Source organism: Ahaetulla prasina, chromosome 6 (genome assembly GCF_028640845.1).
Source record: "Ahaetulla prasina isolate Xishuangbanna chromosome 6, ASM2864084v1, whole genome shotgun sequence".
Classification (NCBI taxonomy): domain Eukaryota; kingdom Metazoa; phylum Chordata; class Lepidosauria; order Squamata; family Colubridae; genus Ahaetulla; species Ahaetulla prasina.
This window is the reverse complement of record NC_080544.1, coordinates 59,823,925-59,837,188: the sequence shown is the minus strand read 5'-3', so window position 1 is coordinate 59,837,188 and position 13,264 is coordinate 59,823,925. Positions and strand designations below refer to the sequence as shown.

Sequence of the window (13,264 nt, the reverse complement as noted above, 5' to 3'; positions counted from 1 at the left end):
CCTGGCTCCATGCCCAGGCAAACGGAGCAACTAGACCCCTCCCCCTCCCCCACAGCATGTGAGCCTGAGGAAGGTCAATTACCAACAGCTGCAGACTGGAGTGACCCTCGCTTCAGGAGAATTGATAGGCGGCGGCAACAGAAGGAAGGGAGGGGCAGGCCTGGATAAGTGCTGAGTCATGGAGCCACACCCCATGGCCTATATAAAGGATCTGCTTTCTGGCATTCTCTGAGTCAGGCAAAGTCTACCTTATCTTGCTGAAGTCACTTTCTGGTCTCCTGCCTGCCTTGAGAACTTTGCTAGGACTTTGACAGAGCTGCAGAGGGACGCCTGATTTGGATTTCCCTGACCCGGCCGTCAGCGGAGGAGTGGGACACGACTCTATCTATCTATCTATCTATCTATCTATCTATCTATCTATCTATCTATCTATCTATCTATCCACAATGCTGCTACCCTTCAAAAAAGACCTACTGTTGATCTCATCCCATTCCTAAGAGGTCTGTAAGGGGTGTGTATAAGTGCACCAGCGTGCCTACCATCCCTGTCCTAATGTCCCCATTTATTTGTAAGTATCTCATATTATTCATACCCATGTTTATACATTTCATGTATTCACAATCATATTTATACTTTTTCTGTAATCTTATATATGCATGACAAAATAAATAAATAAAATAAAATAAAGAAGTGCAGGAACAGCCCCTTTTTGTGCCATGCAGAGAGCCAGAGCCTTCAGTTACTGAATGACTGCTGTTTGGTTTCTCCGTCTGCAGGTGATTGTCGAAAGAGCAGAATGTAGATTTTCTGAGGGCATCAGAGTATCATTAAGCACCAGTTCTACAATCTAATAGGGAGAAGTTGATTTTTGAAATCAGCTTCTTCTGGAATTCTAGAAGGTTGAAGGGGCAGATATATTTGGAAAACAGACACTCTCTTTAAAATGTAAATCCAGATGTGTTGAGGAACACTCACTGATTATATAAGTAGGAGAGAGGGAGTCACATATGCCAAAAGAGGACTGTATATAAAGTTTGAGGGCCACAGCCAGATATGCTCATGCATTTTAATCAGTTATGATTGAAAATACCATCCACTTCCATGAAGCTGGAATGAGTTATCTATCAGAATAGTGAAAGGGCAGTTTGCAGGCCTCTTCAAAGACTTCAGTTACTTAGGAGAAATTCTTTCTTAATTCTTTACCTCTCACAGGGTTGATGTGGTAAACAGGCGCTTGATTGTGGAGAGGAGTGGCTCAAGTCCCTCAGATACCAGCTCTGAGATAGGAAGGCGACGCATCATCCATCTCTATACAACATCTGATGATTATTGCTTGGGTTTTAATATCCGTGGAGGAAAGGAGTATGGTCTTGGCATCTATGTCTCCAAGTGAGTGTCGCTTTTCTTGGGGCCTTCTGCTGTTGAGTGTTTCAGATCTTGATAACATCTGGATTTAGATTCAAATTTCACTTTAACTATGATGTTTCCTTTTCAGGGAAGTAAATTGCCTGTTGCAAAATAGCAGAACCCAAGATCTAGATTGGTTAGATCTAGATCAGGCAGTTAGAGGCTAAATTGATAGACACCCCTCCCCATTTCAAACTCTGTTTAGCTTCAATGGGAGATATTCTGTCTTTGCGAATAGTAAGCATACTGGAGGATGATCCAAACTGGTACTTCAGAAAGAACAAAACATTTAAAAACTGATCATGACTGCCATTGCAATTACAGATTTCGGTTAAGGCTTCTCCCCGCCTCCCAATTAACTTAGAATATAAATCACTCTTTAGAGGAGGATAGAAAAGTTAGATAGACATTATGATGATCAGTTTAATCACTTAATCCATAATAATATATCTACAGCATTCACACAGGCCACCCTAACCCCATAAAGCTTTATCCCTTGGTCTTCTTTTAGCCCAATTTCTTCAAGAGGAACTGTATGTTCTTTTGGTTCACTAATCACATCCTCATGGTCAGGGATGGGAAGACACATCTATAAGCATATAGCTCGTAGTCTGATACAATTTGGTATCTAATCATATTAAGCTTGATTTTTTTTATCCAAATCTTCTACCATTAATTTAAAGCCTGTCATTATCTGCGCAATAAAATATTGAATATTAGGACATTTATCAGAAATAAATATGTACTGTCTCCCACACTGATTGTTAAAAAAAATACGCAGGCTGTTATGTAGCTTTCCATAACCTGTATGTTCACCAGATGTGCTGAATTACAACCCACATTATTCCTAATTACCGGTATCTATAGTGAGAGATTTCCATCATTGTCCAATATATCTGGAGAACACTCACTGAAAAACAGCTATTTATTGAATACTGACACCAAGACTGGTGGAGTGCTATGAGAAAGCTGGAAGAAAACCTTGCCTTCCCATTTTTAACATTTTATTTCTTTTAATTGCTCTCTCCCATTCTTAAAATGTGCCATTTTCTTCTGCTCCTACCTTGTTTGCTCAGGAAAGCCTGATCTTTCTTTCAAATGCCCCCCTTGTGCTTGTTCGATGTTGTATCATTCCCAGAGTGGATCCTGGCGGGCTGGCTGAGCAACATGGGATCAAAGTTGGTGACCAAGTCCTTGCAGCCAATGGAGTCAAGTTTGATAACATCAGCCATAGCAGGGCAGTGGAAGTGCTAAAGGGGCAGACCCACATCATGTTGACCATTAAGGTGAGGCTGATGTCTTTCCAAGTAAAAAAAATTATAGTAAGTGGTATTAATCATAAAAGGACTAAGATTATATCCAGTGGTTAAATTCAATTATTTTTACTACTGGTTCTGTGGGCGTAGCTTGGTGGGTGTGGCAGGGGAAGGATACTGCAAAATCCCCATTTCCTCCCCACTCCTGGGGGAAGGATATTGCAAAATCTCCATTCCCACCCCACTCAGGGACCAGCCAGAGGTGGTATTTGCCATTTTTCTGAACTACTCAAAATTTCCGCTACCGGTTCTCCAGAACCTGTCAGAACCTGCTGGATTTCACCCCTGATTATATCCCATTCTCAAGACTGCCATTGTTATTAAAGAAATGATAGTTGCTAGGAGGAGATAGAACTTCCTCAGTTCTGGGTAGGTGTGGACCAACCATTTCACCCAGCTAAGCTTTCTAGTATGCCTTTCTGACTCCAAATGTCTCTGAATTTCTTTTGGCAAGTAATTCCCTCCTTAAGTTCTAATTTTTTAAAAAATTTTTAACTTTTTCTAAGTTCTAAGTTCTAATTCTTACTTCTATTTTTTCTTGTACCTTGGCTGTCTTTTTTGGATTTTTTTAAAAAAAGAAGAAACTGAATTATGCTATGTATTGTAATTAATTATGTGAATTCTTTATTGGAACAGTTGCTGTTTGCTATCAAGTTCGTTTATCACTTGGGGGGGCATTTTGTAGGGGCTGTATAATTTCTAGAGATCTAAAGGGTTAATATAAAAGCAATGTGTTAATTTTTTAGCGATACTATTTTCCTTTCTATGTTTCCCTGGTTGGTTGCATTTGTAAATCTAAGACCTCCAAGCTCTAAGACCTCCAAGCTCTTTTTTAAATCTCTTTAAAAAAACAAACAAAAAAAAGAGCAAAATACTTTTTGTCTATTTCAGAAATAAATACTGTTATTTTTAATATTAAGATGAAACTGCTATTAGTATCTTTAACAAGCACTGTGGAACATTAAATCCTATAAAATAGTAGTAACTATTTTTTAATTCCAGGGTGTGCATTTGCTTTTTGGCTTTTTATTTTTTTTCCTTTTGTTTTTAAGTATTTTCTTACCATAATACTTGTCAAATTTTACCTAGAGGAAATAAAAATAAAATCTAGTATTAACCACGGGTATGTTCTGAATAAGTTTTTGATTTAATAAAAGGGATAATATGGTTTCCAGTGTTTACTGTAGTGTTTTCTTGTACAGATAACAATGTATTTATTTTTTTAAGTTGCTCTGGGATTTAGAATTTCAAACATAGCAGATCCAATTTCTTCTAGAAAAGGACCTAACTATGGGGCAAACGTTTATCAGTATTTCTCCACTTAGTTAGTTTCTTAAGCTTTCACACATTGTTTTTCAGGCAGCAAATGATCCCATGACATATTGCATCTCTTCTTTCCCTCCCTTCTAGGAAACAGGGAGATTCCCGGCATACAAGGAAATGGTGGCTGAGTACTGCTGGCTCAACAGATGTAAGGCATCTTTTCTGGAGGGGGTGTTGCTAAGTTAAGGAAGAATAAGGGATGCAAATCAATCTGCAAATTTATTTCATTCTTGGATTTCAGAAAACATTATTTTGCTCTCCTACCTTTGTACATAAATGGTACCACATTAAGAAACACACATGAACCAAAGAACAGGTGCTATGTTGCACAGATATTTATGGTGGCCAGTTATCACATCTCAGTAAGTTCTTTAACCTAAAGACATCCTTGCAATATCAAGGATCAATATATCAGTGGGTATCATTGTTTATTTTTATTCTTATATTATGGTTTTTATCCTAATATCTAAAACTGTCTCTGTGATTGAAGCAATATACAAACTGAATAGATAGATGATATATAGATAGATACCTATATGATAGTTATTAAAATCAAAATATTCCACAATACCATGTAGACATCAATGGCACTCACATAACATCCTGAATGCAGCAGTAGCAATGGCAATACATGCATTATCTGGGGAAATCATGTGGTTTTTTTTCCTTATGCAAAATATAGCACCATGAGTGCTGGAAAAACCAAACCAATGAAATACATGAAATATGTACACAATGTGCAACAGCTATGCATTTGTTGTGTATTGGAGACCTCCTAACAGCTAACTTCTACTTTCTTTGCAGTGACCAATGGCCAGTTGCAGCAGCTGTCCCAGACCTCTGAATCCAGCTCATCCATGTCATCCTATTCCTCAGGGACCCCCTTAAACTCTATGAATGGCCTATTTATGGCCCCAGTTTCCAGCTCAGCTGAAGGTTGTATGGTTGATGTTGGCATCTCCACAGAGTTGCCAATTCAGAGCCATTTGTCACAGAGGGCAGAGACCGCTATGCAGACAGAACCATTGCCTGATGGGGCCTTCTTTTCAGGGAGCCTGATCTCAGAGACCCAGAGGATTGTGCAGCCCATGAAAATCCTAAAGGACACGGCCATTCGCACAGAAAGCCTCAAAGAGTCTTTTCATCTAAGGAAGCACCAGCCATTTGTTAGCAAAGAAATCACAGAGCCATCCCCCAAAATGGCTCTTCTTCTAGCGCTCAGCCATCCCCGTCAGCCCATTAAGCGATCACAGAGCTATCTGACCATCTGTGGTATGTGTCACTAAACCGTTATGTCCACCTCTATTTTATATTTACAATGATAGATTAGGCAACACCACATACGCATTGAATTACTTTTTTGGCTCTATTACTAATTTATTATTCTCTCTCTCTCCCTCCCTCCCTCCCTCCCTCTTTCACACACACACACCAATTTTTCTGATCACCTTTGAAAATTGTAGCTATAATAGTTTGTTGAAATGATAGTGCCCTGAGGGCTTTGGAGGCAAGACTCAGATTTCATGTTCTTCCTATAATTATCATCATCTGATTTGATTTGATTTCCTGGATTTTTTTTCCCCCAGAGGAAAAGCATCAAAGAAAGAAAGGGAAGCTGGTACCATCAGAGAAAAAAGTCACTCTCAAGCGCTCCAAAACCCTGATGAACCTATTCTTTAAGAGCACCCGACTAGGGAGGCCAAGCTCAACAACTGGATCCTTGGAATCACAGAGGAAGTCCAAATTACCTGCACAGTCTGAAGGGGAGAAAGGTAATAAAAAGTGAGCTTTTAAAACAAATAACCAAGGGTAGAGAGCTTTTCAGACAATAGGTTGTATGAAACCCTGAGGATTTTCAAGGTTCAGTTTTCAGTTTCCAAATTTTCTAAAGAGCTAAAGTAAGCATTGGAGACTTTGGGTCTATAGGTCCTTGGTATACAAATAGATTGTTAATTGTGTCTGGAGAAAGGTAATAAAATCCTATTCAAATATTTTTCATTTAACTCATGCAAACTTGAGAAAATATATCTTGACAAATTGTATCTTGTCATAATAGTACTGCTTTCCTTGGACTTCTGATGCAATTGGTGGCAGTAAAAAAATTCAGACTTACAAGCATCATTTGCAAAAAGAAAATGAGAGGCAAATATTGCTCCTGAGTAGATACTTTGGCATCTTGAAGAGAGAAAATTTTGGGAGATGAAGTCCATACCTCTTCAACTTGCCAAGATTGAGATACTCTGTTCCAGAAGCTAGATCAGAATTAACTGCACTCCAGGAGCTGCTAGATATGAGCTGCAAAAATCTGGACAACCAGATTTCTCCAAGGATTCAGAAAACACTATTGGCTATATATCTTTCATGGACTGCCAAGTACTATGATATATAGTACAGTCTAGTACAGCGATGGCTAACCTTTTTGTCGTTGCGTGCCAAAAGTGGGGGAGCCATGGGGGGGGTTGCACGCATGCGTGTCCACACTCATAATTCAATGCCCCCCCCCTGCCCTGCCCCCCCCATGCATGCGCACACTCCGCTTTTGGCACGTGACGGCAAAAAGGTTACCAGTGGGCCCAAGAGGCCCATTTTTCATCATCCCCAGGCTCTAGAGGCTTTCTTGGAGCATGGGGAGGGCAAAAATGGCCTCCCCCCCCGGAGGCCCTCCAGAAGCCAGAAACGACCTTTTTCCCGACTTCCAGTGGGCCCAGAAGGCCAGAAAATCAGTTGGCTGGCATGTGAATGTGCACTGGAGCTGAGCTAGGGCAACGCTCGTGTGCCCACAGATATGGCTCTGCATGCCACCTGTGGCACGCGCGCCATCACTGGTATAGAAGCTTTACGCTAGTCTCTGCTCATCTACTTTCTTCATTAGATTCATAACCCCTTTGCTGTTGATCTTTCTTCCACTACCCTGCAGTTAACATTATCCAGCAATTTGTGAACCGGACTCTGAAACGGGGTAAATGAGCAGGAGTGCAGCCTGTGCTTTGCGTAGTGTTTATATGTGTGCTTGAAAGTGTGAGATGCTTGGTGCAAATTCAACATTTGTTATTTATTTTCTTAAAGCATTTAGACCAGGGGTGAAATCCAGCAGGTTCTGGAGAACCGGTAGCGGAAATTTTGAGTAGTTCGGAGAACCGGTGAATACCACCTCTGGCTGGCCCCAGAGTGGGATGGGAATGGAGATTTTGCAATATCCTTCCCCTGGAGTGGGGTGGGAATGGAGATTTTGCAGTATCCTTCCCCTGCCACGCCCACCGAGCCACACCACGCGCACCAAGCCATGCCCACAGAACTGGTAATAAAAAAATTTGGATTTCACCATTGATTTGGACTTTGCCATTCCATAATCATTAATTAAATTTAAATATAAATTAAACTAAGCTCTTCCAAAGCATATACTAACAATGTATTATAACGTAAGAATTTGGTGATCTTGCTATAATTTCATTAGTTTCCATACCATATTCATCTTCCATGACAAGACTTGTCACTGTAGACAAATACAGATTTTGCTCTGGTAGCTGAATCATTATAAGTAATCCTTACTTGAGGATATTCCGGAAGAGCTTCACAATTTAGATGAGCTTCACAATTGTCCTGAATCCTTCACATAATTTTGTAAGGGCACAGGGAGTGTATTAGTGTCCTGGTTTTTTTCATGCTGGCTTGCAAAACTGAAGTGGCATCATTCCATCCCATATCAGCATCCATATCCTGTGTTCTGATACTCTTCCATGAGAGGATTTCTTGTGAGAGAGTTATTGGAAATTGCATGCAGAAATCTGGCAGCTTATTCAGACATAAAAGAGCATGTGTGTGACTTGTAGCTGTGCACTTCCGAGTTTGAGCAGGGTCAACATGTTTTGTTCAGTGCTGATAAAATGTATACTCCTTGGCTTTCTTTGATGACCCTTCTCCAGAAAAAGGCCGGTCATTCGCCTCTCCGAGCTCCAAGGGATCTGACAAACACAGTGGCGATGAGCCCAGCAAAACTATCGACAGCCACCTGCTGCTCGTTGAGGACATGGCCAGGAAGCTGCTGATGGAAGATGAAGTGGCAGCTGTATTGCGACACTGCACCCGAGTAAGGACTGTCCCTCATGCATGCCAAGGGATTTTCATTTAAATATCATGCAGTAACTTCCAGCAGTCTTCCAAGTACTGTCCTCTGATTGTGCTGAACTACCACCATTGTAAAACTTTAATTCAATATTCTATTTTCTATATTTTCGTGAAGAACAGTATTAATTGGCTTGCTTTCTTGTACTTGAGATAATTCACTCTGAGCCCCCTGTTTTATAAATATACATCTATGCACTTAGAAACTTACATAGTGTGGGGATGCCTTAGTTCAGGATGCCTTAAATTAGCAAAAAAAATTAAAAAAAATTATTTTTTATTTAAATTAAATAGTAAAAGAAAAAGAACAAAACAAACACACAGAAAATTATGGTGCAAATACATGCATTCTCAAGAAAAAAGGCAACACCTAAAATGTTTTTTAAAAAGTGAAAAAGAAAAAACATATTGTGCTTTAACAGTTAACATACTTACTAAATATAAATATTATTCAAATGTATATATGGTATATTTATTTCTAATACACTTACTTAACTATCCACTTTTAACTTATTGTATTTTGTATAAATGAGTTCCATATTTCATTATACTTGCCTGTACAAAGTCAGTTTCTAGGCAATCCACTTACAGGTGGCAAGTATAATTGGTTTTTCCATTCGCTGAATAAATGAGGCCACATTTTTATTTCCAAAGCTGTGATATTAGTCTTTTGGGCATAGTTTAGGCATTTATGTTGTTCAATTGTCAAATTCCATAAAATAGGTATATAATTCAAGAGAAAATTCTCCTCTGAAAAATTTAGCTTTTATTCAGATTAGCAAGCCTGCCAAACAAATGGCAGTATTGATTTTCACCAGGTTAAACTAGCTTGTTCCCTCCAGGGAAGATTCCAGAACTCTTAACCTAATTTGGCCTTTAAGCAAACACATGGGATGAAGGATTAGATGGGAGAAATTTCATTTAAACCACTGGCATCTCCCATTTCTCATCATCTATAGAACAGCCATTAGAGGGAGCTTTGAACCAATGCACAGTAGAAATTTATGTCCAGTAGGAAGTTATTGTAAGACATTAGTTTTCAAAATTCATAAAACATGAAAGAGAATGAAGAGAAAAGAGAACTATGCAATTCTATATTTAAAGCTGCTTGGTCTCTATTAATAGTTAATGTTGTCCCCTTAAAATGCCTGTGGGAATTCTATATTCCGTGAGTTCTTGAAGTCAAATTATTGAATAGGGAGCATAAGTCTTAAATGACACAGGTGGCCGTCACACGAATGATAGGATAACCAAAATGGTTGTGGAGTGGGGAGTAGGCTGTTCACACAATTCCCAAAACCAAATAACCAAATAAAGCATCTATTGTATATTTGATGTTGATCATTTTTCCCTCCAAAAGTACATCCAAGAAGGTGGAGTGGAAGATCTGGTGAGGCCACTGCTGGCAATTCTTGACCGTCCTGAGAAGTTGCTGCTGCTCCGAGACATCAGGTAAAGAATAAGATCAGGCATCCAGAGCAGTTTAACAGTTTTGGAATGGCTCAGAGAGACCCAGGTTTGAGATCTGGTCCAGCCACAGAGCTCACTAAGTAACTGGGGCAGCTGTACCTGCTCAGCTAAATATAACTGACCAGGATGGTTGCCCTGAGAGTAAAATGAGAGAAATGTTTTTCCTCAGGAAAACAGGGAAAATATTATGAATACACTTTGTACATAAATAAACACACACACACACAGAGTATAAAGGATATTTTTAGGATACAATTATTGCTGTGCTTCTTTGAGCAATTTAATAGCCTTCCCCAAGCAGCTATCTTCTCAATGTGTTGGACTACAATGCCTATAATACCTGTACAATGCCTATATATAATGCCTTCAGACATTATCTTAGGCAACATGATCCTTAGCTGCTGTAGGTAATGGAATATGTAGTCTTATATATCATGATTATGAAACTACAATGGAATAATGTTAAATGTGGGCTCCTTAAAATTGTGGCTATGTTCACCCTTAGAAACACCTATATTAGGTACTCATGATCTGCATTATTGATCAATGATCCAGGATTTTCCTCCTTTTTTTCAGAAATGTCATTGCCTCTACAGATCTTGGCCGCTTTGACAGTATGGTTGTGCCCCTGGAAATGGAAGCCTATGATGCACTCAAGAGCAGAACAGGCGAAGAAGTTTGTAAGAATTGCGTTTATCGTCTCCCAGGGTTTACTTATATTGTGGATTGGCTGGATTTCAGGATTATCTACTTTAGGATATATGGCTTTTTTTTAAAAAAAAGTTGAAATCTCATAAAAAGAATTCTCTGGGTGGATGGCAACACTTAAAACAAATTGAAAACAGCCAAATAAAACACATTGATCAAAGATGGCACAAAAATAAAATAAAATATACGGATATGCATGGTGGAAAAGATTCCTTCACATAAAGGTTTGTGACCAGAAAAAGAACATTTCAATTTATTTAGCCATTTAAAAAAAAATCCAGGTAAAGAAGATAAAAATCTCAACTCAGTTACTATTTTTTACAAAGCATCATGGTGTTCACATTATTGCCTTTTCAAATCTCAGTATATACAATGATGTATAGCCCTTTCTTTCAGCCAATTTCAAATCTGTAACATCTTTGCTTGAGAAATACAGTTGGTCCTCAACTTACAACCACAACTGGAACAGAATGAAAGAGCTGCCTGCCAAAGGAGGACAGGCAGCTCTTCTCTATGAATGGAAGGAAACTCCTGTGCTGGGCTGGAGAAACAAAGCCCGGATCTTTGGGATCCCGGGTTCATTTCTCTACCCCAGTGCAGGAGTTCACCTCCCGTCTATGCATAGAAGGGAACTTCTTTCCCAGATTGCAGAAAATAAACTTGGCTCTCAAAATCCTAGTTTTGTTTTTGCAGCCCAGTGAAGGATTTCTGCCAGTGGTGAAATCCAAATTTTTTTACTACCAGTTCTGTGGGTGTGGCTTGGTGGGTATGGCAGGGGAAGGATACTGCAAAATCTCCATTCCCTCCCCACTCCAGGGGAAGGATCAGAGATGGGTTTCAGCAGGTTCTGACCAGTTCTGGAGAATCAGTAGTGGAAATTTTGAGTAGTTTGGAGAACCTGTAGTAAAAATTCTGACTGGCCCAGCCCTCATCTATTCTCTGCCTCCCAAGTCCCAGCTGATTGGGAGGAAATGTGGATTTTGCAGTAACCTTCCCCTGGATTGTGGAGGGAATGGAGATTTTACAGTATCCTTCCCCTACCACTCCCTCCAAGCCACGCCCACCAAGCCATGCTACACCCACCAAGCCACACACAGAACCGGTAGTAAAATTTTTTGAAACCCACCACTTTGAAGGATATTGCAAAATCTCTATTCCCACCTCACTCTGGGGCCAGCCAGAGATGGTATTTGCTGGTTCTCCGAACTACTCAAAATTTCTGCTGCCAGTTCTCTGAACTGCTCAAAATTTCCACTACCGGTTCTCCAGAACCTGTCAGAACCTGCTGGATTTCACCCCTGATTTCTGCCCACTGTTCTGGAGAACCGGAGGGAAATCCTTTGGAAACAGCTTGCAATCTTCCCTGCCAGTTTCCCTACTGATTTTCTGGAAAAGCCGGCAGAGAAGGTTGCAAATAATCTTTTCATCTTCACAAGCTGCTTGGTAACCAATTGTAAATGCAAACAACTGCCAAGCCCCCAGATCACACTCACATGCTCGTGTGTATCTGTGTGTGTGTGTGTGTTTGCAACTTTTTACTCTTTTATTAACCTTTCCAAGTTGCTATAACTCACTAAGCAATCTGCCATAATTCATAAGACTACCTGTAGTGCAAACAAAACCACAGGTATTTTCAAAGAGATGATCAAAAAAAGAAAGATGGCAGTCACAACTAGGTGACCAAAGCCCTTGACTTTTTTTTTTTTAGTCCCTCCTTGCAGACATTCCTGGCAAGTCCTGTTTTATGAGAAAGACTGCCATGTCAGAGAAGGCCCTCTTCAGTCTGGATTGGCAGTGCAGCCACAAGCCTTTTGCCTATATGGAAACAGTGTTCATCTCCTATTCCCTATGCAAAAGTCAATCAAATTAGCATTGAATATCTCTTCAACAGTTTCACAGCACAACAACTCAAGGAGGAGATGGCAATATATGGGGCACACAGCTCCCCCTCCCTTTAACACTTTATTGTTGCCCTTCAGGATCTGTATCTACTGCATTTGCTTCTCTCCTTCATCTGTGAAAAATGGGAACATGCGTCTCTTCTTTTCCTTCCCTGCAGATGTGATTCCCTTTTGGATAAACAATTGTAATATCAAGCCAAGTCTATATAGAATGGTGATCAAAGACAGTGAAAGTTTAATTTCAACTCTTCAACCACTGCCATAGTTGGAACTTGCAGGGCCTTAGTACTGGATCTACTTAATATTGAATGGGGAGCATCTATAAGCACATTTTGAAATGCTTAGTGCTCTTTTTTTTTTTGTTCCATGTCTACAGTGAGATCACCTGCCCTCCGCCCAGCACAACATGAAACACCCCCAAAGAGACATCTTATCACTCCAGTGCCTGGTGAGTTTTTCTGTTACTTCCTTTCCACCCTCCTGTCCCTCAAGCGGGTTTACCTATAATTGTAACACAAGAGTTTGAATTCTAGATTTGAAGAAAATTATACAGATGTAATGTATGTCCACAACTTTAAATGTGCACACTTCATCTCAGACACTGCATTTGTACCTATGCAGGAGAATATTTTTAATACCTGGATTTATAAAATAAAAAGGAAGATGGGCGATCTGAACAATGTGACTCTGCCACTTAAAAATAATTCAAAGAACAATTAGTTTGCCAGAAATAATGTTGAATGGAAGTACTATTGGCATATCTGGTATAAGCTAGTAATACTATTTTTATTTTTATTTATTTATTTGTCAAACACAACAGTATATATAAGCATGAAATAACCGTACGAATTGGATACAATCAAAGGGAACATTAGGACAGGAACGGTAGGCACACTGGTGCTCTTATGCATGCCCCTTACAGACCTCTTAGGAATGGGGTGAGGTCAATAATAGATAGTCTTTGGTTAAAGCTTTGGGGATTTTGGGAAGAGACAGAGTCAGGTAGTGCGTTCCAGA

The 13,264-nt window shown here is 39.8% G+C and overlaps 1 protein-coding gene across 1 annotated transcript in view; it reads left to right on the top strand.

The window, feature by feature from the left end:
- Positions 1–13,264, top strand: part of PDZD7 (PDZ domain containing 7) — a 29,169-nt gene that overhangs the window by 8,826 nt on the left and 7,079 nt on the right. Inside the window, exons 4-12 of the mRNA XM_058189120.1 lie at positions 1,213–1,389; positions 2,546–2,693; positions 4,134–4,194; positions 4,851–5,318; positions 5,633–5,818; positions 7,970–8,133; positions 9,529–9,620; positions 10,215–10,306; positions 12,624–12,695. Coding sequence (XP_058045103.1) covers positions 1,213–1,389; positions 2,546–2,693; positions 4,134–4,194; positions 4,851–5,318; positions 5,633–5,818; positions 7,970–8,133; positions 9,529–9,620; positions 10,215–10,306; positions 12,624–12,695 — 1,460 coding nt within the window. The remainder of the gene's footprint in view (positions 1–1,212; positions 1,390–2,545; positions 2,694–4,133; positions 4,195–4,850; positions 5,319–5,632; positions 5,819–7,969; positions 8,134–9,528; positions 9,621–10,214; positions 10,307–12,623; positions 12,696–13,264) is intronic.